We start from the raw sequence: 26,676 nt of genomic DNA, 5'->3' as shown, positions 1-26,676 counted from the left end.
TCAACTAAATCGTTCACGTATTTAGACTGTAAGACTACATAATTAATCTCATATTTTTTCAAATATTTGTTTTGATCAAATAATAATTAAAAAAATATTTTACAAACTAATTTGAATTAGATTCACAACAAATTAACTCGTAGAAGAAGTATTTTACACATCCATGTCATGCGATCGATGAGTGTTTCATTAAAATCCCGATGATCGAGTTGTGATTTTCTTTACAACTACAAAATAACTTTAAATGTCTCACATGCCTTCCTCTACCATTTGGTCCTGTCAGCCATTTTCTATTAATCACCTTTGTATGCTGTGATGTAAGGAGGTTTTTGATTGGCTGGTTATAAAGATTCCTGAAATTTATTTTTTCGGAACGCTTCTGATACTATCACCAAAATTGTACCACAAGCAAGAGGAAATCCGAAGGAAAAATCATCAAGCAATATGGCGGAAGAAAGTTTGGACCTTGGGAATGACACCAAAAACTATCATTTTAACGTATCCATCTGCTATTTAAGCTTAATTCATTGTAACGGTGAGTATAAGATTGTTGCTGTTGTTTCCAAAATATGTTGAAGGGTCTCTCAATAACCATAGTCAAAAAGAAATCGTTTCTCAGAGTTTGTCTATTTTTTCTAAAAACTGTTTGAATTAACATTCTATGACCGATTATAAAAGTTTCTATTCTAGGCTACTGAGTAATGGTAAGTCTAAAGCAGGAACGTTCATCACTACGTTTTTTGTATGAATCGATAGGTTACCAATGGACCATTTAAATACATGTTTGCGTTGGGGAAAGTGCATGGAGATGAACAGTTTGTGGGTTTTCCATAATTCCCTCAAGACATCTACTGCACATATCTGACACATCTCGATCTGACCAACAAAACTTAATATCTTATATGAAACTTAGATACTTTTTATGTGTCATAAAATGAGGCAGTTGTTACCAATTGAGCATAATCTTAATTACTAAAAAACTCGGAGTCTGTTTGATGGAAGTGTTGCAGTGGTGGCGACTGGCGAAATTGATATTTTCTTTACCAGGTTGGGCACAACCCTGCACATGGGTAATAGTTACCCATTTGAGTAACAGTTACCTGTTTGTAGTAATCAATAAGTTACCCAAATGAGTAATTCTGTGAAAAAAAACCACATAATGTTATTTTAAAAATCATTATCAAAAAAGGGCGTCATAATTTTAGAATGTCCTACAACTGATCTTAGACTCTGTGTTTCTGTGGGTGAAATATCAAATTCTGTTGTCTAACTTTGTTGTAAGATGACAATTACGGTGCTCTCCATTGACTTCAGTGTATAGCCATCAGGGAAATTCAGTGCAAATGCCATGGTTGAATGAGTTTTACCTGTCTTCTATTTTTAGCACCATAGTAAGCAATGGAGGTGGTTTAGTTTGTGACTTTTACCAAAATTGAGACAATGAAGTTTGTCTCATTTTGATTAATAATGTTCTAAGTTATGTTAGTAATGGTGCCATGTCAAATTTAATATTTTGATAAAAAAGTTTAAAACAGCTTCATGCATTTTTCTTGCACAAAATTCCTCATTTGGGTAACTTATTGATTACTCAAACAGGCAACTGTTACTCAAATGGGTAACTGTTACCCATGTGCAGGGTTGTGCCCAACCTGTTTACTGGACAATTGGTCTGGAAATCAAAGACAGTTCACCAGACCGAACAAATTTTTACCAGACCAAATTTTAAGTCAATACTTATGAACTTGAAAAGCCATTAATGAAAGACAGATACCAACATAACAAAGTCCTCTAGAGACAATTTTATTCTTTTAGTGTTAAAATAAGTTTGGAAACCTCTTTTGCTAGAAGTTTCGAGAGAGAGTCAAGAACTTGTGTAACTTTCACACCAATGTACTTTGAGCAAGTACTTATTGGGGCCGAAAATGCTGAAAAAAATCTACTTTCTGTATATTTTGCACACAAAAAAAAAATGATGCCCATGGAGCCACAAAATTGATGTATAAAGTTGGTAATTTCAATGCAAAACATTTCCAATATATGCTTGACAACTTGCACTGAGACGTGTTGTATTTAGAAAAAATAACATATTAAATTGCATTGTGTTTGCTTTCTTTTATTGGCCACTGTAACCTGAAACTGTGAAATATGTTGCAGATATCCAAAAATTATCAGAAATATTTGAAAAACTCAGAATCTATCTACTTAGAATTGCCACAATAAGTAATTAGTGTGTTTGAGATCATTAACAAACTTTAGAGAGCAATCGGATAGCAGATACGTTGGCTTGCAATAATCACATTGTGAGTGAATTCACTACAGTACCAGATCCAAGCTGATGGCTAATATTATATATAGCAATATGGTTAAAATGTCACTAACCTTGTAGCCTGTTAGTTATGCAGTAACAATATTGCAAAACGCTTATTTAAAATCCTAAATATAGGTCAGTTTAGGCATCTTATAAATCCCACAGGTGTTTTGACTTTTTGCACACAGCCTTAATCGGAAATCAGGCTACAGTAATACAAAAGTCGGACAACTTTTTTCAGGACAATCGGGCTGGAAATATATAGTTTTTACCGGTCCTCCGCCAATTTTACCGGACTTGTACGTCGGTCCGACGACATTTCGCCACCATTGGTGTTGGAGCTAGAACAGGCGAAATTATACACTTTCCTGTCCCAGGTATCAAACCCCTGAGTGGAGCCAAATATGCTTGCTCCAACATTACCATGTACCACATACAGCTTGAATAAGCAAGCACATCCCCCACCCTCGCTTTTCTTGAGATTTTTAAAATATCAACTGAGACTCTCAAACCACCTTCCATGGGTTACTCAGTTGGGTGCCAACATAGAAGAAGAGGGAAATTACACTTTCCTGTATAAATATGTCAATTGCCCTAACCAGGTATCGAGCCTAGTGTTTAACTCTACCGATTAGACCAAAGTAGCATGTTCTGTCGGCTGAATAACTGAAACCTATAATATTATATACAAACCTCACCATAGCCCGTGATACTCTGGCCCTGACACAAGACTTAGACCTGACCCGATACCAAATGGTGTTGGCTTAGTCCACATTTTTATTAGTGGGCTCTGGCTCTATACCAGACATCTATCTGTCAATCATGATGTCTAAGTCTGGTGTCAGGGCCAGAGTATCTAGGGCTAACCTCACCAATCCTTTCCTTTTATATATTATGTGATAAAATATTGACCGTCAATTGATTTAAAGAGACAATTCAGTCTTAGAGAACATTAAAATTTGTATAAATATAGGGGAAAAAACCCAGTTCTAATGGAAATTATACCAGTTGGTTTTACTGTGATATGCCAGAAAAGCCCATAGTGGTGAAATGAGGGTGAATTGCCATTACACATTGTGGTCGAACATCTTGTATGCCGAACCCTGTCCCTTGCTTGTAGCGCAATGCTACTTTTGTCCAGAACTGTTCAAATCGCTGACAGTAGTGCATGTGTTTACCTTATTAGGTGAATTGCCTTACCTAAAAAATCATTTTATCACCTCCACAGTGGTTATGTAATTTATTTGTTTAACATGCGTGACTTTGGCTGGGATATGGGTACAGCGTACATATTCGTATTGATCAACGATTTGTATTTACAACGGTATCAATTAAAATACTAAATAATGATGTGGATTTTTTTTATAATGTTTTATGTTATATGTTTCATAAGAAATATAGAACAATATATTTATGCCATATTTTGCTTCTTGGTTACGTAAAAGAAGTAGTCTGAGTGAATTGTCCCTTTAATCAGTCAATCAATGACAAGTTACTATGTCTGATAGATTTGCTGAAATGCATGGAAGTTGCATTCGATTTTTCTTGTGACGTCTATTTTATTTTCAGACATTGACAAATATAATGGATGATAGTTACAGTAAAATCCGGATTTAAGGTCTTCACCTAATATGGAATACTCTTAATTATTTGGTAAAATATGCTAATTTACAATTGTCTATTGCATTGTACTTATTGATTACAAACAACAGGGCTTGAATTTCAGGCTGTTTTACTTGCTTTTTGTAAGTAGATATATGCCAGAGTAGCATGTGAAAAAATATGTACTTGCTTATTTAAGTGAGTGGTTTTTATCAGGGGCAACTGTAAAAAAAAATGACATAATTACCGGTAAAGTGAAAAATTCACTATATAATTACAGTTCTTATCATAATGTTGTTGACATACCTACACACCTCACATCGTCATTAAAAAATAGATGATGTAATAAATAACAAAACTGTAATTTGAGTATGGATATTTAGTTATAAGTAAAAAGATATTTTAGCTAGTACAAAATTAGTGCACTTGCTATTTTTAGCAAGTGACAAAAAATGTAACATTTGAGCCCTGAACAAATACTAAAATCTTCAGTTTCATAATTTTTATATAGAATTACATACAGTAATACACATTGTACTTAGCATTGTTCTTGAGATGTCATATTATAATTTATTCCCTATTGTTTAGATCACATCAGATAGTGTAATTAATTTAGACCATATATTATAATTCAATATTAAAAAAAATGATAAAGAACATATAACAACCTTTGATTCAATCAATGTGGTGTTATAATGAACTGGCAGAATCTAAAATAATTACGTTATGCTTTATTATATTCTACTATGTAGCTATGTATTACACAATATTGACTTCAACTGAGGTCCATAATTGGGTGACAAATATGTATGTATCAACAGTATTTGATGATATTATTCTTATCTTTGTTTCTAGCTAAAGAATAGATGGCGACTGGAGAAACCAGCTATGTATCAGCAATAGCCATTGAATCTAAAGAAGTGAAGAATAGTGTGCCAGTGGCCGTGCCTTGTGTAGGGTTAACGGTGCAGCTTCAACAAAGCAATGGTACAGGAAACAAAGCAATGACAGTTGCAGGTACTGACGTAGGTACAGAGGATGCTACCAAACAACCTGATAACAGCAACACCACGCTCAATAATAATCCCTTACAAACAGATGGAAGTCCCATGGGAACATCTCCCTCTGCTGTAGGGTTTACAGCTTCCTGTCCTAATGATCACTTGATTCCAGATATTGATATCCCAATCTTACGATCAAATGAAAATCAGAATGTAGGTTCTGGAAATGAAAAGAATAAAGCTCTCTGCAATGGAGAGGTAGACTCTGTTGCTGAGGCAGCCATGGGGAACAGCATAGAAACAGGATGTGTACAAAGGAACGATGACAATAGAATACCAAACGGATTTGTCATTGGTAACAATGGAACGGATGATCCAGGATCAAAAGGATGCCAAGCTGTTAGACCGAAAACTATTTCTTGGAGCCGTATGGTCAAACAAAGGAAAGACAAAAAAGAAAAGAACCGAAAACAAAACAACATTCAGAACCGGGGTCGTGGAGAGGCATATTTATATCCAGAAATGTATTCTAGCTCCGAGGACGATCTGGATGATGTTATTGTGCCAACAGAGGCTTCAAAGGCAAAATTCAGATCACGGATACCTACATCACAGAGCAATGGAGGATCGGACTGGAATTTCCGTTTAATTGATGAAACAACACCAGATTTAACAAGACCAGTTCTTTCTGATGGGGATGTTAGATACAAAACTAACAGTAATTCCGAGGCTGTCACCAATGGATGTGAGAGTACAGACAGCAACAGCTCCAAGACTTCTTCATCTAGTGGTGCAATGTGTACCATTTTTGATCCAGTAATGATGGTGAGAAGTGATTGTATTCTAGCCCCGCTTGCAGTGCCAGAGGACAGCGGAGGCTCCTCCTTATCAAGTGGATCAGACTCCAATTTTAATCCTAATGATTTTCACTGTGATAATCTTGACTATTCTTTATATGATGATAGTAATATGTTTAGTTATTCCCAGTCCCAAACTAGTCAAGGCCCACTTCCTTCACATGGCCTAGAAGTAAACAATATTTCTTGTGAAGAAAACATGCCAAAAGCTGAAATACAGAGACTACCTGTTTTGCCGGTCTTACCAAATGCAGAGATTCAACAACTTCCTCGCCGTGTTAGTAATGATAGTTTAGATGAAATAGGTGACTACATTGACACAGACTTTCCATCTCAAGCCAGTCGGCTACTGTTTGCCTGTAGTTCCACTAGTTCCTCGTCTACTGATGAAGACGAGGGGTATGGAGTAAATGCAGAACCTCGGATCCCAGACTTTTCTGAACGAGAGGAGGATGCAGAACCTTGTATAACAGACTTCTCAGAACAAGACGGGGAAAGGAATGAAAGGCATGTCCTCCCACAGGATTCTTTACCATTTTATGAAGAGAAAGGAAATGGACACAGGGAAGATGAAAGTGAAAGTAGAGTTCTATTTTTAGATGATTCTCAAAATAATTGGAAGCTCTGTGATAGATTGTCTAATCAAGCCTGTTCTAAAGATAATGGAAATGAAAGTAGAACAAACAAACCAACCAAGCCACTGTCAAGACTGAGTAGTTGTGCAGGTAAAAGTGAAAGTGGAAGTGAGGTTGGGGGTCAGATGGGTTCAGATTCGTCTGTCGTATACTCTCCAGAGGCAGATTTTCTGGAATTTGTGGACTCAGACCTTCCTGGATCTGCAGGACTCCACCAGTCTTTCTCCTTTGTCAGAGATGCTGAGATTCTGACCCCATTTTTGTCTGATGAACGCAGCTATTCTAACAACTGTGATGCTGCTCATCAGGCATCATTAGGGAATAGTTGTGAGGACATGTTAGCAGAAGGTGCTGCGTCCCTCACCAATAATCTCAATTATGACAGATGTTGTGCTGACTTTGATGACTTTGACAATAACATGGAGAGGTATGACCCACATCTCCACGGCGATAATGAAAACTTTCACACCTACTGCAATCCAGATTTATGCAAACAGGAAAAAGTACCCGGTGCAAATTTTCAAAACTCTGCCAGTAATCGCAGAGAAAAGGTTTTCTACAAAGCTGCCCTTGACAGAGAAAACAGATTGTCATCAGGATCTTCAGATGAAGAGGAAAATGTCTCTCAGAGTTTTATGAGAGATGTAGCATCTAATTTAGAAGGACAGGAAGACCGGGCACCCCAAAACAGCAACACAGAGTGTATGTATATGGGGGATTTGGAGAATCTCACACATGCCCTACAGAATGCTGTCATAATGCAACTGCCAACCAAACTGGAGGAATCATCAGGGTAAGATCATTTTGATGTATTTCTTAATCAATTAAGTATGTATGTATGTATAGCTTCAATCTTTCACTTCACAGCTTTATTTCTTCGAAATCCAGACTTTTCTAAACAAATCCAAAGTGACTCGTTTTCAGCTTTGTTATATTCATAAACTTCAACATGAACTTATGACTAGAAAACTCTAATAATTATGATGGCACTAATGCAATGTATGACCAGAATGAATTTTTGACTATATGCATGGCTATCAGTCAGCATCATGTACCATTTTAAGTTTTAATGTTTCCTAACATTTCATCGGCAATTGATTGATATAAGAATTATTTAAAAGTTATTCATAGGCAGAAATGTGACAATAATGTTATGACTTCAAATTTTCGTTATCATTAATCTTTTAATTTGACATTCAGGGAGAGTTCAGATGAGCCAATCTATGAGGAGATAGATTGTCTAGAGCCTCTGCTGACTGGTGATAATAGTCTACATGTGGTCAAGGAGGAAGTGGTCAAATCTACAGATAATGTTCCCCAGGTACGTCCACTGAATAAGCGTCTTCTCCGACTTGTTATACCCCATACCATTTTGGGGTTGAAAGGACAGGTCCACCAATTATGGTTTTAATGTTATATTAAACTAGTACATATATAACCAGAGAGTGTCCTGCTACCTTTTCTCGACGCTTCATTGAGATAGCAATATTGTGCAAGAGTTGGCGTTACACCAAGTGATAAATTGATATATCCTAAAACAAATATGCTTCATTTCACATACTGAGTAATTTTCTTTGAATAACTTAACCAATTTAAAGAATGTACGTGGGTATGATTTGAGATCCTCAGCAGAATAAAGTCGATTGTTCAATATATTGAATATACTTATGTTTTAGGCATGATTTATTGTTTGCTCCATTTGAAGGTCATTCCAAAGTATGAACAGCGTCGTCACCGTGGTAACAAGTCTCACTGCCATGTAGAGAAAGTGATGATATGGAATGAATACGAGGCATATGTGTTGCAAGTAAAACAGATCGGCACATCAGCATGTGGTCCCACAGCTGTACTCAATGTTATGGTCAGTATATGTCAACTTCTGGTGTCTGTTCCAACATCAAATCAACTTATGAAATATGAACCGGTCTATCGTTTAGACATTTCTAGACACTTTCATGAAGTGAAGGAGAGCACATGTAGTGTTTTATATATATATTTGTCCCAGCCCCTCCCAATCTATCCTGATTTCTTACGAGGAGGTGGGGATATTAATGTTTTACAGAAATTTTAGTTTTTGACACACCTCAATAAATGTTCTACACTAGTATTATCTAGTTCTTTAGGTCCTGCAGTATATGTGCCTGAATTTTTTAAATATATAAATACTAGCTTTACAACATACTTGTCTATGTTTTAACATCAGCTATATTATATTCTTTTTATTGCTTCGATGGTGAAAACTTAGATGTTGAAGACATTCTATTTTCAATACAATTAAATAATGTCAAATAAAAATCGAGAAACATTGTCATGCAACTTCAAAAATTCATTATTTTATCTAAGTATTAACTAATGCATTTTCAGGTCATCTGACCCGAAGGGTCAGGATGACCTATTGTCATCATGCACCGTCCGTCGTCGTGCGCTGTCTGCCGTCCGCCGTCCGCCGTGTGTAAACTTTTCATTCTAACAACTTCTTCTCAATAACCAGAAGGCCCAGGGTACTGATATTTGGCCTGTAGCATGCTGGGATGAAGGGCTACCAAATTTGTTCAAATGAATGACCTTGACCTTCATTCAAGGTCACAGAGGTCAAAAAGGCTAAAATCTTTAAACGACTTCTTCTCAAGAACCAAAAGGCCAAGGATACTCATATTGGGCGTGTAGCATGCTAGGATGAAGGGCTATCAAGTTTGTACAAATGAATGACCTTGACCTTCATTTAATGTCACAGGGGTCAAATAGGCTAAAATCCTTTAAACAACTTCTTGTGAATAACTAAGAGGCCTAGAGACCTGATATTGGGCCCTTGACATGATGGGATGAAGGGCTATCAATTTTCTTCAAAGGAATGACTTTGATCTTCATTCAAGGTCACAGAGGTCAAAAAGGCTAAAACCTTTAAACAACTTTTTCTCAAGAGCCAGAAGGCTCAGGATACTCATATTAGGCCTGCAGCATGCTGGGATGAAGGGCTACTAAGTTTGTTCAAATGAATGACCTTGACCTTCATTCAAGGTCACACACAGGGGTCAAATAGGCTAAAATCTTTAAACAACTTTTTCTCAAGAACCGAAAGATCCAGGGCACTGATATTGGGCCTGTAGCATACTGGGATGAAGTGCTACCAAGTTTGTTCAAATGAATGACCATCAAATGAATGACCATGACCTTCATTCAAGGTCACAGGTGTCAAAAAGGCTTAAATCCTTTTAACAACTTCTTGTGAATAACTAAGAGGCCTAGAGACCTGATATTGGGCCCTTGGCATGCTGGGATGAAGGGCTACTAAGTTTGTTCAAATGAATGACCTTGACCTTCATTCAAGGTCATGGGGTCAAATAGGCTGAAATCTTTAAACGACTTCTTCTCAAGAAGTGAAAGACCCAGGGCACTGATATTAGGCCTGTAGCATGCTGGGATGAAGCGCTACCAAGTTTGTTCAAATAAATAACCATGACCTTCATTCAAGGTCACAGGTGTCAAAAAAGCTATAATCTTTTAAATGATTTCTTCTCAAGAACCAGAAGGCCCAGGATACTCATATTGGGCCTGCAGCAAGCTGGAATGAAGGGCTAAGAAGTTTGTTCAAATGAATGAACTTGACCTTCATTCAAGGTCACAGGGGTCAAGTCACTAAATGACTATGTTGGGTCGTGCCAATAGTCAGATGACCGTTAAGGCCAATGGGCCTCTTGTCACTTACATTATCATACATTCATAATATGCTTTAGTTCTTATTTTTAGGAATTTCTTAATACATGAGATTACATGGAACTTGTTTCCTTTTATAGAAAGCTTTTGATTTCCAAGTAGACAAAGAGGAGATATGTAAGCAGATTCTTGCCAATTTGAGGATGGAAGGAGCACCTATACCATACTACCTCTTTTCTAGATCAGCTGCAGGTAAGTATACTATTGAACGTGTCTTCATGTTGTCCAGTGAATCGTTCTATGTACAATATCTTTGAATGTCACTTTTTTGGAGTATTTTTCATTAGCAGTCTAGTGATTACTGTTAGAAGATACAACTTAAATGTTTTATCTAGTCATATAACAGAATTTTATAAGTCTATTCAATTTGAGTTTCCTTTTTGCAATAGTAGGTACAAATATTTAGTTTGTTTAGTTGTCACTCAAGGGTATTATGAATGCTTAATGATTGTATACCAATTTCAGTTATGAATGCTGCAGTCTTTCTATGTACATTTTGTATTTAAATAACTATTTACACCAAAAACCAAGTTAAATGTTTATTTTGTAATTATAATATACAGAATCAAGTTAGATTAACTAATTAATTGAGGAGTTAGACCAAGAAATGTGCCTTATTTACTATATATAGAGAGTGTTGTTATTATAGGTACAACAGCTGAGAATTTACTGGAGGGAGTTGAAAAACTAACCAAAGGAGCAATCCGTGGACGATTCTTCAATTTCTATCCACCTCGCAAAGTTGAGCTCCTCAAATGGCTTGGGTATTGGATGAAAAAAGGTAATCATTTTGAAATAGAAGTGTTAGGGTGTTAGGTATAGTCTCAAGTAGGGGAGACAACTGTGTCATTACTAACCATATTTCATCCAAAACTTGTATCTTTGTAAATGCCAGATATTGAAGTGTTTTTCTGCTATACATGAACTTACAAATTATCAGTGAAATTCAACAGTTTTATTAACATTTTATTAAAAGTTTATATTATCAAAGTCTAAAATGTATTTAGAATAATGAAATGTTTTAATTCTTTTCATTACTTTACCTATGTGATGTTACTAAGTGTAAACTTTGTATTTAGGTGCTGTTCCAATTGCTACACTAAATCTCCAGCGTGGTGTGAAGCCAGGATGGACAATTCCTGATGCCTGGCATCATCAAATGGTGTATGGTGTGAGCTCAAAAGGTAATGCCATTCAATTAGAATATACAGGGTTATTTAATGACAGAAGGTAGCAAGAATATACAAAGCACTGATCTAGGATAGGTAACAAATACCTAATGTGCATTTTGAACCCTTGGCCAGAAGTGGGGGCTAGATATCCACTGACTGTATACTGTAAACCAACTCTCTTTCACGGGCAATTTACTTTCACGATCAAAGTAAATCCACGAAAGTTTATCTTTAATTGTGAATTACCATCTATGTGATATTTATTGATAGGGATTTCAATTTAATTCTTCAATCTGCAAATTTTAGTCTCCACAAACTTGTTTTAAAATGAGAATCCCAAAATTTAATAACCAAGAAAGAGAGTTGGTTTACAGTAAGCCCTCCGTCACTATAGTCACCTAGGAGTAGTGTAGTAGATCTACTGCTGGGATTTACTATGTGACATGTACTGATTACTGGCCTTCATATTATGTGAGAAGATTTAAACCCTACTATTTCTCAAATGATCATAAGATGGAGATCGGTAAAATTCTATATGTACTTGTTGAGGACATTTTAGGGCAGCACGTTTGGAGCTTATCATATGTTCTAACATTTGATCAATATCCATCCGCTTCTAGTTCAAAGTTCGAAGTGCACAAGTTAGTCCTCAGTTACTGATCATGGGGCAATAGTTTTCTACACTAGGGCTTTCCTGCATCTCAAAACTGGCATTTCTTGAAATGGTACTGACTCCAAATAGAAGCCTAAGCAAAGTTAAACCAAACACATATATCTAGTACACATTTTGAAGTATCCTCTTTGAAATACTCTAGTTTTAAGGACAAGGTTTTGTTTATATATTAGATATGCTCTGATTTTCAACTCTTTTCATTGGCTAATACATGGTCACGTGACATTCAATATATAGCATATTGACTCTGTGTTTCAATTTTTAGAAACATAAAGTGTCAACATTCCTTTGTGAACTTCATTGCACAAACACTGCATCATTCCAGTTGCTTATAATAGATATGCACATTAGAGATTGTTTTTTATATTTGTTGAAGACATATCTAATATGAAAATTAAGGACCTTTGTTTCGGTCCATATGGTGTTATATCGCTCTTATCAAATTTAAAATAATTATTCTCCTCGGGAGATATAACACCATATGGACCTCAGCAAAGGTCCATTATTGATATGTATTAACTCAGGGAATTCCTATCTCTCTCTAGGTGTGTATCTAACCAATCCACTAGAGATTGTGTCTGCGGAGACTGTTATGGATCAGCTGACCAGTGATTCGGTTCTGTTGATCAGACGACAAGATGTGGTTAACAGGTTTAGGGACTGGGCTCCTCTGAATGACTTCCTGAAGCAGCGAGATACACGCTGGCAGACCTTTAATGTACTTGGTAAGTCTTCAGAACCATGTTCCTTTACAGTAAAAAGTATATGGGCAATCAAGTTATTGGTAGCTTTTAGCTTACTCTGATATTTGAGAAAGCTCAATTTCATGTCATGCTTTCATTTTTGTGATTATGAATTATCATAGCATTAGAGGGAAAATTCAAACAATTTTCCGAGTTTATTTAAAAAAAATTGACATAAAATAAAAGTGTGTGTTTTTTCCTTAGGTCAAGTAGTAAATGTGTTGCGTGAAGCATGTACAGCCCTGTCACATCAAATTCCACGACACCGTGCCCAGCTCACATCACACATCACGATCCCTGCAGCCTTCAGGGCCGGCGTCACACTGTTTGTACGACAGAATACAGAAGCGGCTGAGGAACTCTTCAGTGCACAGGAACTAGAGTTGAAAGATGGAACAGATACAAGAAACATGAACGGATTAAGCTCAAGTGAACACAAAACAGATTTGGACAGTTCTAGTGTACCCTAGTACAGTCTACTCCTTACCTTATTACTTATAGTATCTAATAACAAGTATTTAAAATTTCATTCTTATAACTTGGTATTCTTTAGATCTTGGCTGCTTACACCCTTGTAATAAAATTTTGAAATAACAGCTGAACTTGGCTTTATATGGGATGGTTACATTAATACACTGTTTTTAAAATGTTACATTTTATTGATAAGCTCAGATCTTCTACATATGAAGACTTCATTCATGTTTTTAAAGTGAAATTTCTAAACAAAACGCTTTTAATGAATCCTTAAAAACATTTTTCAGTATGTGAGTGCTTATAAATAAGTGTATGTAGGTCTGTATGTACTGCATGAAAGATATTTCTGAAGTAATGTGTGAAGAATACCAAATGAATAGTAGAAAAGGAAAATGTTTTCATCCCCCATTTTTGTCAATTGACTGCCTGGATAAAGGTGTTACAATTCACAAGCATGTGTTCATTTGAATCCAAAATGTGTTAAATTTAAATGTACAATTATTATAGAAATGTTTTACAAATAACTATAATTTGTAAATTTAAATATGTTTTTCATACAATGCTATTACCAACATGTTTACTTGTCTATATAATACATATATGCCGCCAATAATATGAATGTGATTTAACTTAAACTCCTTCCTGCTCTCTCAATGCATACAGCTATGTGTTTACTCTCATCGTGAGGTATGACAGACATACCTTACTTGTTGTTCAATGTACATAGAAAACAATGAAAATCATGAGCTATTCGTCCTGTATGTTTCAATGATAATGCAAAACATTACAGAAAATAGTGCTTACATTACTGTGCTGAATGTTCACTGAACATTTCTTTTTATTATCCAGTTCCTTGATGGTGCAAGGTGACAATATTATAATCATGACGAAATAAAATAGTGAACAGCTTTAAAACAGCTTGGTTGTCTTATTGATGTGTTGTTTGAGAAACCAATCTATTCAATTTAATTTTATGATTACAAAGTCAAAGTTTGCTGTGATTATCTGTAAGTTAAAACATCATCCTCAATACTCCAGGGGTTACTATCACTCCGTTATACCCTCCCATGGACCATGTTATAGAAAAACTGAGACAATTCAGGGAAAAACAAACACCAATCACAGGCCGGGAGACTTTGTTTGAAGATTACAGTAAAAAGAGCAATGCCCATCTTCAAAGCCATACAGTGTACCACTATTCTGTTGTCACACACAGTCTTCAGTTTTAACTCACCGTAGTTGACGTCATACCAATTAGTCTGAAACTATGCCATGGTCCACGGGTGGGTATTATGATGGCGATAATAGCCTTCGGAATATCAAAGTGTGAAAAAGATTACCTATAGATAGTTTTACTTTGCTGTGCCCAATTGATCTATATCACAGAGTTACCTCCCTTGCGGGTAGGTATCCATTGTGACGCCATTATTTGGTAAGCAAACTCGTATCATTTTCTCTGAAAGGTGTGATGTTAAGCATGTATAATCATCCATAATACCTACACTGAAGGACAGATAACTGTGTAACATACAGAATGAGATAAGGGGGAAAAATTGGATAGGATTTCCAAGCAACCACCCATACCAGAAGCACCAAGCAAGACATGAAAATATGAAAATTCACAATGTATTGTTACTGACGGTCTAAAGGAGTTTGGGTACATTCAAATGGATGTTTGATGACTCGATATGTTGAATCTATGGATGTACATGTTGTAGATGGTTAGATATGATAGATAGCTACGTGCTGTCTTATTTATAGACCTCTGTGAAGTAGAATCAGGGTTCACAACTGATGAAGTAGTAGTACTATCGATAGAAGGAGAGTAGTTAGGAGCTGAAGTAAATGTAGTGGTATTTTCCCAATTCATTGTGTTATTGTAATGGTTGGTTGGGCTCTTGCGATGATCTGAGGTAAAAGTCAAAGCGCTTGCTTCTGTTTTATAAACAGAAACGCACTTGTATTCCGAATTACATCTTAAATAGGGAGAACCACACACTAAGTTTGAGGTCGTGTCTTTGCACGTGGGTTGGGGTCGATATTGGACTCTCTGACCCCAGATATCGCTTATACCGTCTAATACAACCAGACTCCCTAGTCCCAAGGGTGCTAAAGGTGCATGACCAGTCCTTCCGTAAAACTGTGGATAATCCTTTTGTGGATCAATACCTTCTCTCCTCTGGATTGACCGGAAATCTTCCCAAATTTTGTCAACGAACGAATGAAGAATATAAAATGTCGGGTCAAACGCTCCGATTTCAATTTTCCTCATTTGACCCCCGACCCACACATGTACTCTGTTGTGCAGTGCTTCTAGGTTAGAGTCTGCACTGGCGGAGAAATAGCTGATGTCGCCTAATTTTCTAAGAGAAAGAATCTTTTTGACATCCGAGTCAGCCATCAGTCGCCCTTGTGCTGCTATCAGACGCTGCAAATGACCAAAGCCAAATGGAGTTCCCCACTGGTTAAATGGTCCATCGGTAACTAGACCATGACCGGACCCAAGAAAATCTTTGGACCAGATGACCGATTCGTAAGGTTTGTCCAGTCGTTGGTCAAGCGTGACATCCCAATACGGTACGGTGACGTTAGGACACGCCTGCCGCAAAGCGTTCTCAATCCTGAAACACATAGGTCATATCATTTAAAAAAAACGCTGTCAGACAACTTTGTAAAGTTAATTGTTAATAGCTACATTCCCCTAGAGTATTTTTACCTAAGTGTACTTTGGTGTTCTGATATTTTCCTATTAATCATTGTCTCTCGGCAGGTAAATCGCAATACAATTGTGTTTTGAAAAAAGTCCCAATTTCCAATGCCTATCGCAACATCTCCGCATTTTTAAGCAGTTACATGTATTATATGTGTTGTAACATGATATGGAATTACAACTTCCCTTGGCATTGGTATTAAGTACGATACTCTCTCTGAAACTGAATACCCTTGACTAGCAAAGTTGATGGACTTGATACAAACTCATCCTTCTTGGTTAATTATTGAGAGTTACAAACAATTAGCCAGTGGTGCCGTCATACCGAGTTCATGTCCTCACATGCCATAAACAAATCCGTAACTGTCATTCCATTATAATTATAAATAAATAAAGTTGCTATCGGATATATCACTCTTTTCCACGAGTCTATTGTTTTCGGGTCATGTCTCCGGGTATCGGTTTCAATCTTTGAGAGATGTATGCGTTTGTTTATTTACATATGTAAACGGTTTATTTACCGTATCATGCACGAGTTTCTAACCTTAGACAATCAAATGGTGGTCTTCGTAAACGTGATTTCTCTTCACATATGGTGACAAAAACACCAAAACAATATTAAAGACTAGAATAGTTTGCGTTATAATACGTTTACTTTCGTATACCATTTTCATGCTAGTATTTCGTGATAAAAGGTAGAAAGAAGTTTTATTTGCAAATATTTCTGCACACTGCATATGTTTTTAATAATTATCTATTGCAAACGGGAACGGATGTTATGAAAAATACCATTTTTTGCCTATCCAATAGCACCATAAAACTATTCTGCAATAAGGAATGTACATTGTTCCGTTGTTCATGTATTATTATTGTAATAACGGTTTTGGATTGGTTTGCATAACTTTGTCCATCAACTTACATCAGCAGGAAGACTCGGTGCCAGCCAAGGAATCCTGGACCTGCGTGCGCAGCTTTGTTAGCAGACGATCGAGAATGGATGTTTGCCAAAAGATCATATTTGTTGAGACTTACAGACTGAAACACATAATAATGTCATGCAGATAAAGCATATCTATATATGGTATAAAAATGACCGTCTTCCCATAGGACACATTGGCATGACTCCAAATTGACGGCACACAAACTAAGTTTCCCAATAAATTTCATAAATTATAACTTAATCCCATGGCTTACCATTTTCCATTTGAAAGTTTTGTGCCTCTGGAAATGTATAAGTTAAAGCTCACATCAGTCCGGCACAGTCAGCGATTATAGGGGAAAACATACCACATCATCGCAAAACACATTCTCACCACATGCACTTATAGAAGTTAGAATTTTCTCAAACCGACATCAGAATTAGGCACCCTGAGCATAATATACATACGGTGCGAGGAGCAGACCAGAGGCAAATCGGGACATAAAAGGTCAAACCAGCATAGCTTACCGTGTCATTTTTTAGAATATTGAGTGCCAGATGAAATTCCTGTCTTTCTGTATCCGTCAGAACACGATATTCTTTTCTAGTCCGTATTTCTCCCTTTTCTGGAAGATGCAGTAGAGAGCTTAGCCAAGCAATATCTTCTTTTGTCAGCGGGAATTCGAAGGCGCCCATGTCGATTTCGTCTTCTTCCGGATTATTGGAATCTCCGGGAATGACTATTCGGTCTCCTGTCTGTATGACATCGACTCCTATTGTGCCATTCGGATAAATGACCGGACGAATGAAGGCGGCGGAGGCCATGGATAGAGAGATCGCCACAGTCCACGCAAGGTTTGGGTTGATAGAGACGAGCTGTTAAATACGAAATATGTGCATAGATGCCGAAATGTGAAAACACTTCGTAAATTTCAACTTACATTCGACTGATTTGGGAGAGCTATTTTTCGGAATGCCAAAGTCTAGCGTCAGAGCCAAGGGAAACTCAAACTAGAAAACTGTTATCTCGTTATTTTGTTCAGTTTAAACGTATTTTATTGCAAAAACAATTACAACAGGATTAGCCACAAGTTATCACTACTTAATATAAAAGCCTCTCCCAACAACAATGACATATAAATAATTACAAATTACATATAAAAGTTAGATAATGAATAAATATGGGACAATGAATTAATTCCAACCGCGTGGACAATTTTTTTATAAAATATGAATATGATAATGAATAAATATGTATATATTTTTTTAGAGAGAGGGAGAGAGAAAGAGTGTGGGGTGGGGGGAGAGATAGGGCATTACAATTTTATTATGGATGGACAAAAAATAAATATATAATGGGCAAAACAATGCAAGCAACAGTGGTATAAAGCATAAACTGACTTACTGTGTAACAAACAAGCCATAAGTTAGGTAAATATTCTATTTCAAATCACAATGGCCATTATTGATTTCTCAAAACCTGTTGCTGCCCTTCATAAAATGTTGAACACATATAAATAGTTCCGAATTAGTATTTGAAGATAGTACTTGGCTACCAAATAACAGGAAGTCATGATATATTGGAATATTCAGATTTAAATCATTTAATTTCTGAACTAAAATGTTTCTTTAGATATCAAAACGGACACACTCAAAGAAAAAATGATAAGCATTCTCACATAAATGTCCACATAAACAGCTCGGAATTTCTGCAAGATTCACTAATTTAAAGAACTACACTGGTGCCTGAACTTGTTATGAATAATACTAATTTTGCGGTCGCCGATGCTACAGAAAGGAGAGAAGATATGGTCAATAGTTTTCAGAGAATTTTTGAAAATGCTAATGTTATTTGAAGGTTAAGGAACGAGCCCGGTTTTCTGTCAACTGGACCACGTGGTTCGAATTCACGTCACATTTGGAAGGCCGGAGTATATAGATTATATAATGTTGGACCCACCAGAGTGCCGTGCGACCATTTTGGACGTTTCAGAGGTCTAGATCAAAAAACGATAAAAATCACACTCTACATGGAATGTATAATCATGGATCTCTGGTGGGTCCATGATTATACTCTATAACTAATTCCTAGATCCCTGTGGTACGAACCAATGGATCGCGCGGTTTCACAATCTTGATACTCTAGGGGTTAGTGTCACTCTCGTTATATCAACCCCTGGACTATCTCATAGTGAAATAAATAGGCAATTCCGGAGAAAAAATACAATCGCTAGCCTGTGGAGACTTCATTTGAAGCTTACAACACAGTGATTATTCTATTCTTCGGATGTACAACAGTGAACCAAACTACCTAATATTTTTTGTCGCATATAGGCCTAGTGCCTTCAGTTTTGATATGGCATAGCCTGGGAAGGATATAACGACAGTGATAGTAACCCTTGAAGTAACGAGGATGACGGTTACCCACCAACACTTAGGCCTATATATTATGATACACAGACACTACACTCGTCAACACAGTCTCAAAGTCTAGAGCTATTGGACTTCAAGGTTGGATATGTATAGTTTATGAAATTGCGACTAATTGTTGTTTTCAGTCTTTAAAGTTTGAATTTTTAAAACTGTTTTCATACTTAAATTAAGTTGACTTTGCAAGTTAAAAAGCATTACTTTTATTGAGCAAAGATCTTGTGATTTCTTATTGTTCACGGTTATACAATTAGGGTATAAAATCAATTTCAAAACTTATCATTATCAATATAGATGCCTTCTATGGTTTGATAGTGTGGTATTCTATACTTTGTTTCAGACTAGGAACGGAGAAGCCATCATGTTCAGTGCCGAAGGGAATTTGGACAACTAGTTTTAGGCTATGGTATTTCACCCTTTATAAGGCTTACATTACCCGACCGTGTATATTTCACTGTAGTGAAATATGAACTTACCATAATGGCCTAGCAGACGACTCATTTCCATTCGTTATGTCCAGCATCCATGTCATTTGTTGCCAATTTGTCACCGCCTCTCGGACGTCATGTCTGTTCATCAGCAGCCACAGATATGAATTACTGTACAAAAATCATTAATAAGTTATGACAAGGCGGACGATATCCAGACATAAAACTCGAGTGCTAATGACGGCGTATAATATTCTCAAATATTTGGCATCATTTTAAAATCATCTAAGTTCCCAAATGAAAATCTCACCATCGCTTATTTTCAACTTGGTGGGACGATGGTAGTTTGGTAATTACCTGTAGTTTTACTGGATAAGGAAAGTATTGGTCAAACTTACATTTAGTGTGTATTGCGACCGACGGTTCCGCCGCAGTTGCCCGCGGGAGATAGTAGCAATGATGGATATGTCATACACTCATACACCGTATGGCAAGCCTAGCTCACATACAGACTGTAAACAACTTGGGTTATATTAAAACATAACGGAAAATGATGTTATTTATCATTATAAAACAATAAGAGTATATAGAATATCCTGTTTATTTATTACAGAATTCAGTAGATCTAATCATATACAGTAGACAAGATCTATTAGACATAATCGTACTTAGTAATTTAAAATTATGTTAAAACATTTAAAATAGAACCGCCTTGCATGCTTAACTTTAAAAGTCCGTCTTTCAGTTTCCGAGAACCACAACATGTTTTGCTTCAAGGAAATTCATCAACTTATAGAAAAAAATTTCAAATGACCACAAACTTAGAAAAATAAACGCAAATCAAATCATAGGCGCTCAGAGTACAACACTGTACAATGTAGCATGCGGTCGGGTATTCGTACTAGTGTGAGGAGACTGAACTACAGAAGCAACAAACACCACTGAAGGCAATCAGCAAAAGAAAGGGGACATAACTTCGCTTAATTATGACGTCATCGATGTTTACGTCAAATATTATGACGTAATGCACACAGCCGGGAAATCGAAGGCATTGTCAAGCCGAAGTTGTATCGTTTTCAACAGATAAATATATGAATACAATGCCTACTGCCAGTCAAGCCATGATTTTGAAGACCGCAGATGTATCTGACCACATCCTTGCAAGACGCCTTTATTCGTCCATGTCGCATTTGAAACGATCTGGTTCTGAAAATACGAACAAACCAACACTACAAACAGCTGGAAGTACGCCGACTTTCCAAAAAGGCCAACCAGGTCCGCGGTCATGTCCAGGGACTGCACCACAACAAATAATTCTCCAGGGATACAGGGGCAACATGTTCTTTGATCAGGAAACCAGGCGCTTTCGTTGGCAAATCATATCCCAACATAATAATGTTTCTGAAGACGTGCTTACGGCAACATCGATTGACTGTGAATCACCAGAGGAAAAACCTCCCCCTCCACAGGTAGGCTAAAAAAGTAAAATACCTACAGCTGTATGTTTAGATATATTTAGTCTACTTTGCTTTGCACCACTATGGCTGATGCGACATGTTTGTTACATGGCGCCGTGTATCTACACCCTGATACCATAGCCAATCACTGCTAGTTTTCGCGCTCAAAAGTATGAAGTGGCAGAATTCTATCTGGTTATGCAAATCGAAGCATACTGTCAGCATCTGCGAGCTACTGTATCGTGTTATAAGCCGGATGCAGTGCCGTAATTTAGCGGTCAGGTCAGATCGTGTTCGACTATAGTAAAGAAGTGGCCTTACACGATCTACGATATTGGGCAACATGTATTTCCTGCATAATTATGTAACCGCAGTAATAATGATACCATAAGACCACAGTACTTGATTCTCCAGAGTATTGGGGACTGTACAGCAAAGATCAAATACTCTCCAGTAATGGGGGATGTTCTCCCACATACGTTTATATATCGGGTTGGTTTGGATAATTTTCAGTTTTAACGTGAAGACTATTTTTATTTCAATCTTAAAACAAAATATTCGTTCGACATAATTTTCTGTTTTTCCCTTGCTTAATGATACCACAGGCTTCAAACCATTTAAGAAAATATGATGTCGAACGCTTCTCCGTGTTAATGAGTATATGCGAATCCGATCAAAGTTATATCAGCGATCTTTTAGTGCAAACTAAAACACTTTGAAACAATGCTTAATATGTTACCAACCAGAACCACTTTTGTTTTTAATATACATTATATACACCAATAGATCATAAGTAAACCAACGAAACTTCTGTCGCGGCGAGGCAATATGGCAAACAGATCCAAGGAGTCTGAAAACAAAAGCATTCCCGCCAAGTACGGTTTCGATGAGAAGTCATACGGAAGATTGGAGGAGTTGGGTTTTAGACGGAGGTTCATTGCGGCACCCACTAAAGTCACACCTACCCCAAGATCTTCGAGTCCAATAGTACCGAAGTACGACTCCACAGATAGGTCGAGCAACCCCATGATGCAAAACTCTGTACGGCTTCACATACCCCACGGAAGGACGCTAAATGTAGAGTGTAATCACTCCGAAGAAGAAGAGTAAGTATCATCTATTATCAGTCATTTTTTTTCATACGGAAATCCTTGAAGAATTTAACCATTGAATTATCAGGATCCTATAGCTTCCAAAACAATACACTATTTTGACATTTTATGATCACTGAGAATTAGTTAGAGATTATATAATAATGGACCCACCCTAACGTATATTATATAGTACCATGTATGTTTTTTACCGATTTTTGATCTAGACCCCTAAAACGCCCAAAAATGGTCTAAGGACACTCTGGTGGGTCCATAATTATATAATCTTTAACTAATTCTCAGATCCCTGACATATATGTTTCTGACATCGACAAGAAGTTTTCCGTGCAGATTGTTTGTCATCCCGTTTGTTTTATTTGATACGCACATTTTTTTCAGGTGCGCTAATGGTCACTTGGTCAGTGAGAAAACGATATCGCTCATTGACGACATAAAACAGAAAGTTAGATACGACAAGCGTATATTCCCGACCATGTATATGAGGCGAACATTCCCCATGGAACAACCATTGTCTTTGTGTTTTAGTCTACGTGATGATACGAGATCGCATGCCGCAGTGAAAAAATGGGTCGAGAGGCAAAGTGGACTCAAAGTGGCAGCGATACAGTACGACCCCGTGTCAATCAGGGCAGGGGTGATGGTGGGGACCGGAAGTCGCTGGATCATCACAATGACGTCATTAGAAGACTGTCGGAAGTTACTTCAGCAAGGTCTTGAAGTTGATGGGGAGAAGGTGGTTGTCCGCTGGCTGGATGATATTTGTGTGTACGAGTTTGACGCTTATAAAATTCACTGTCAAGAACAAAAACAAAGAAATATCAGAAGGCAAAAACTTAACTCAGAAGAAGCTCAATAAAAATCAGTAGTTATTATAAGTTGATTTGTGTAACTAGTATAATTTAGCGCTATATTCACCAACCAAGACAATAACCATCAAACCTTTGACGACGAAATTATCAGGACGATGCTCTTTCCGTACTTATCATGTTGGTACAAATTGTATTACCTATCAAAGGCAGACGGCCATTAGACAGCTGTGACTTTGACCTCAATAAGTGTCATTTTGTCAACATATCTTTTGTGATTTTTGTCAACTAAAAAATTTCATAATGGAACTTTTAGTACAGTGCAATATTGATAATGTTACTAAGATTGGATCCGAAGTTTCAAAGGCTGCATTTCAAACTCGGAAAGGTGTAAGTCAGGGCGACAACATTGTTCCCTTATTTCCTAACGTCAAGTAGCAAACAAACATATAAAAATAAATTGATGTCTCCACTTCGAGTTCGAAACAGGTACTTCTAGAGAACAAGTCCTGTGCTGGCTAACGAATCTAGTGTTGTATGCACATTCCATGGAAATCTTCAGAAATCCCTATTCTTCTAAGTTCTTACCACATTTTTCCGATTACATGAACGGATATGTCTATTGCTAAAAATTATGATTCATTATTGCACAAGTGAAAAATGATTGCCTCTCCACATATTCCTCTATGACTGTGATATGTAATTTCCTATGTTAAGCAACGTACGTCTCGGACACAGGGGCCTTTACACATAAATGGATCTATACCAAGGTTATATATAAAGTATGATTTGTTGGATAACAAATATATGTATAGTTTTCTAGAGTCATATTATATACGTGGACATTAAAATAGGTTGAGATAGGTGTAAAGTGTTACTATAATTAGCGTGTCCCTGTGGTCCCGGATTTATTCTTATTTAATCTTCATATTCGTGGTTACTTTATAGCGTGCAATTTAAAATACTGATTTGCATATCAACCCGCCGATGTCTATGTTTACCTGTACAAAAAGTGATAGACAACACATTTAATGTCTGTTTACATATAACATTAATCTTAAACACTTTTTCTTAAAGAAAAAGCTAAAAGCTTGACAGTTTTGTAACACTCGACGGGATCGAGTGTAGTCCACGGACGAAAAGTAATGTCCAGTTTAAACTAAAACGACTGACGTGTACATCAAGGACAGGCGTACTGGGGTGTAAATCACGACTGTCCAGAACAGCGACCTCGACATTCAATCCGAGATGGTGAAGTGGCCACAGTATTATTGTGAGGTTGACAGGCCGGACAATGGATGTGACACACCGGCCGAGCCCGACTAGACAGTTGTATAACCCTGGAGGTCACTCCTACAAGTGTCAGTCATCTCCAGGCTAAACAACCCTTTACATGTGTTTGATAGTCGCTTAAATATTCAACGCGGGTTATACAGTAGACAACATTCTTCTTTAAACTCGCCAGGTTTATTTAGCTTTTTATAGCACTGACCCGGATTTTCATAATGATTGTTTCACAATTGTCTCAAGGGAAACATGCTCTTTCGATGGGAGGCTTGTCATGTGGACATGAAGCAAATATATTCTTATATTTGGCCTGAGACACATACCAGACTCCCAACACCGGTGGATTTATTGTCAGTGTCTGCTCCAACTGACCACAACACCAAACGTGTTTACCGAGTAACTATAGTCACGTGTGTTTATAGAAAGCTGTGGAGATACAATTAACAGATGCTACACCATGGAGTTGGTTCCAGGGACATTGGTATGCTGCTTGTCAATATCGCCCCTCGTCATTCTCGGCTCTGTTATTGTTTTTTCTCTTATTTGGGCTTCTAAGAACCGAAAATCAGCGTCCACGGCTCCTGGACCGTTCCCTTGGCCTTTGATTGGAAATTTGGCGAGCCTTGGTAAAAAGCCACATGAATATCTGACAACTCTTCGGGCGACTTATGGAGATGTGTTTCAGATAACGATGGGAAGCACCCCAACAATCGTACTAAATGGTCTCGGGACTATTAGGTCAGCGCTGATCAAACAAGCTGAAGACTTCGCTGGTCGGCCAAACTTTTATTCCTTCAAATTCATCGCTAATGGAAACAGCATGGGCTTTGGAGACTATGGTTCAAAATGGAAAATGCACCGCCGTATCGCCCAAAACTCATTGGCACTCTTTACCAACAAACGAAACAGTCCTATTGAAATGGCAATTGCGTCGGAAGCAGACCTACTGACGAGCAATCTTCTGGCTTCCAATGGTGCTCCGTATGACCCTCACAACGAAATATATCTCTCTGTGGGTAATATCATATGCGCTTTGTGTTTCGGAAAGCGTTATAAGCGTGACGATGAGGACTTCACTCACTTGGTGAAAATGAACGACGAATTCATGGCGTTTGCAGGAGCTGGAAATCCTGTGGATATCATGCCTTGGATGCGACATTTTACAAAAGGCTCCTTCAACAAGTTTATCGGTATCTTGGAAACCATGAACAAGTTCAGTTTGAAGAAACGTCAAGAACATTTGGACACATACGACTCTTCCCACATGCGAGACATCACAGACGCGCTCATCAAGGCAACACAAGATATCCCGGAGGAGGACAAGGAAGCCGTGGGTCTTACGGACGAACACATTCTCACAACCGTCCAAGAACTAATTGGTGCAGGGTTCGACACCATCGCTAGTAGCCTACAGTGGGCTATACTGTTCATGGCTACACATCCGGATTTCCAAGAAACTGCACATACAGAGATAAGAGAAAAGATCGGTCTCAGTCGCCAAATCTCGTTTGACGACATCGAATGCTTACCATATACAGAAGCGTGCATCTTGGAGACAATGCGCCATTCTTGTATTTTTCCATTCGCTTTGCCACATAGCACCACGCGTGATACCGTTCTCGAAGGATACTGCATCCGGGCCAATACTCTGGTCTTCGTCAACTTGTGGTCAGTAAATCGTGACCCGGACGTATTTGACAATCCCAATGACTTTGACCCCGGAAGGTTTTTAGATTCTGATGGCAATGTGGACAAAAACATGGTGGACCTCTTTCTTCCGTTTGGTGCCGGGAGGCGGAAATGTCCTGGCGAACAACTTGCAAGGATGGAACTGTTTTTGTTTTTCGCGTCAATGATTCAAAAGTGTTTGTTCAAAACGATTCCCGGAAAGGAACCCGTTATCGATAGTAAATACGGACTTACTCTGAAACCACTGGACTTTGAAGTATCCGTGTCAGCCAGGTTATAAATTTAAGGTTTGAAATAGATATAAAGCTGTTGTACATATTACCAGTTATTCCATGTTTGTGTAGAGTGCGAGACCATTTTAGCAGTAAAATGAAGTTCGCGCCTACACCAAGATGTTGATTATTTCTCCAAATGTGAAAATAGATAAGTATATTATCATAACATTTGATATTGAGTTATATGTGATCTGTCGTAAATCATTCTTTTGTAGTAAAATTTCAAAGCTAGAAATAAAAACTACTTTAACTGTATCTAGAATATCTTATTTTCCAGTAAACAGAAAAATTCTATGAGAACGCACACTGCCCCGTGTACGATTACATCTGCTAAAGTAACTTCCTTTCAGTGTAGTACATAGCGGTCATATTATCATAGATGTC

The 26,676-nt window shown here is 37.4% G+C and overlaps 5 protein-coding genes across 8 annotated transcripts in view; 3 read left to right on the top strand and 2 right to left on the bottom strand.

Moving 5' to 3' along the window:
* The window catches only part of LOC138315813 (membrane-bound transcription factor site-1 protease-like), a 32,660-nt gene extending 32,367 nt beyond the window's left edge, over positions 1–293 (bottom strand). The window contains exon 1 of the mRNA XM_069257090.1: positions 254–293. The gene's annotated coding sequence lies outside the window, so the exon portion shown is untranslated. The remainder of the gene's footprint in view (positions 1–253) is intronic.
* Positions 294–414: 121 nt separating this feature from the next.
* On the top strand, positions 415–14,097 carry LOC138315809 (uncharacterized). The gene is made up of 9 exons (XM_069257082.1): positions 415–535; positions 4,766–7,196; positions 7,604–7,724; positions 8,109–8,264; positions 10,198–10,309; positions 10,767–10,898; positions 11,197–11,301; positions 12,508–12,687; positions 12,910–14,097. The coding sequence occupies exons 2-9, from the start codon at positions 4,777–4,779 to the stop codon at positions 13,173–13,175; spliced, it is 3,492 nt and encodes a 1,163-aa protein (XP_069113183.1). The 5' UTR covers positions 415–535; positions 4,766–4,776; the 3' UTR covers positions 13,176–14,097.
* Positions 14,098–14,789: 692 nt separating this feature from the next.
* Positions 14,790–20,752, bottom strand: LOC138315811 (putative tyrosinase-like protein tyr-3). Of its 3 annotated transcripts, none has more exons than XM_069257084.1 (6): positions 20,488–20,752; positions 20,065–20,178; positions 19,715–19,837; positions 17,337–17,684; positions 16,809–16,924; positions 14,790–15,800 (listed from the first exon to the last, which is right to left on the bottom strand). In XM_069257084.1, the coding sequence occupies exons 3-6, from the start codon at positions 19,715–19,717 to the stop codon at positions 14,843–14,845; spliced, it is 1,425 nt and encodes a 474-aa protein (XP_069113185.1). In that variant the 5' UTR covers positions 19,718–19,837; positions 20,065–20,178; positions 20,488–20,752; the 3' UTR covers positions 14,790–14,842. The 3 variants fall into 3 exon arrangements, with proteins under 3 accessions (XP_069113185.1, XP_069113186.1, XP_069113188.1); XM_069257085.1 differs by having other exon boundaries at positions 20,569–20,752; XM_069257087.1 differs by lacking the exons at positions 20,065–20,178; positions 20,488–20,752 and adding an exon at positions 19,977–20,064.
* LOC138315812 (uncharacterized) lies at positions 20,676–23,094 on the top strand. Of its 2 annotated transcripts, none has more exons than XM_069257089.1 (3): positions 20,676–21,135; positions 21,910–22,229; positions 22,761–23,094. In XM_069257089.1, the coding sequence occupies exons 1-3, from the start codon at positions 20,758–20,760 to the stop codon at positions 23,089–23,091; spliced, it is 1,029 nt and encodes a 342-aa protein (XP_069113190.1). In that variant the 5' UTR covers positions 20,676–20,757; the 3' UTR covers positions 23,092–23,094. The 2 variants fall into 2 exon arrangements, with proteins under 2 accessions (XP_069113190.1, XP_069113189.1); XM_069257088.1 differs by having other exon boundaries at positions 22,614–23,094.
* Positions 23,095–24,782: 1,688 nt separating this feature from the next.
* Positions 24,783–26,547, top strand: LOC138315810 (cytochrome P450 1A1-like). Its single transcript, XM_069257083.1, has one exon. It carries the CDS (start codon positions 24,786–24,788, stop codon positions 26,295–26,297), a length of 1,512 nt encoding a protein of 503 aa, XP_069113184.1. The 5' UTR covers positions 24,783–24,785; the 3' UTR covers positions 26,298–26,547.
* The last annotated feature ends 129 nt before the right edge of the window (positions 26,548–26,676 follow it).

The sequence above is a fragment of the Argopecten irradians genome, chromosome 2 (genome assembly GCF_041381155.1).
Source record: "Argopecten irradians isolate NY chromosome 2, Ai_NY, whole genome shotgun sequence".
Taxonomy (NCBI): domain Eukaryota; kingdom Metazoa; phylum Mollusca; class Bivalvia; order Pectinida; family Pectinidae; genus Argopecten; species Argopecten irradians.
This window is presented reverse-complemented; position numbering and strand designations above follow the sequence as displayed.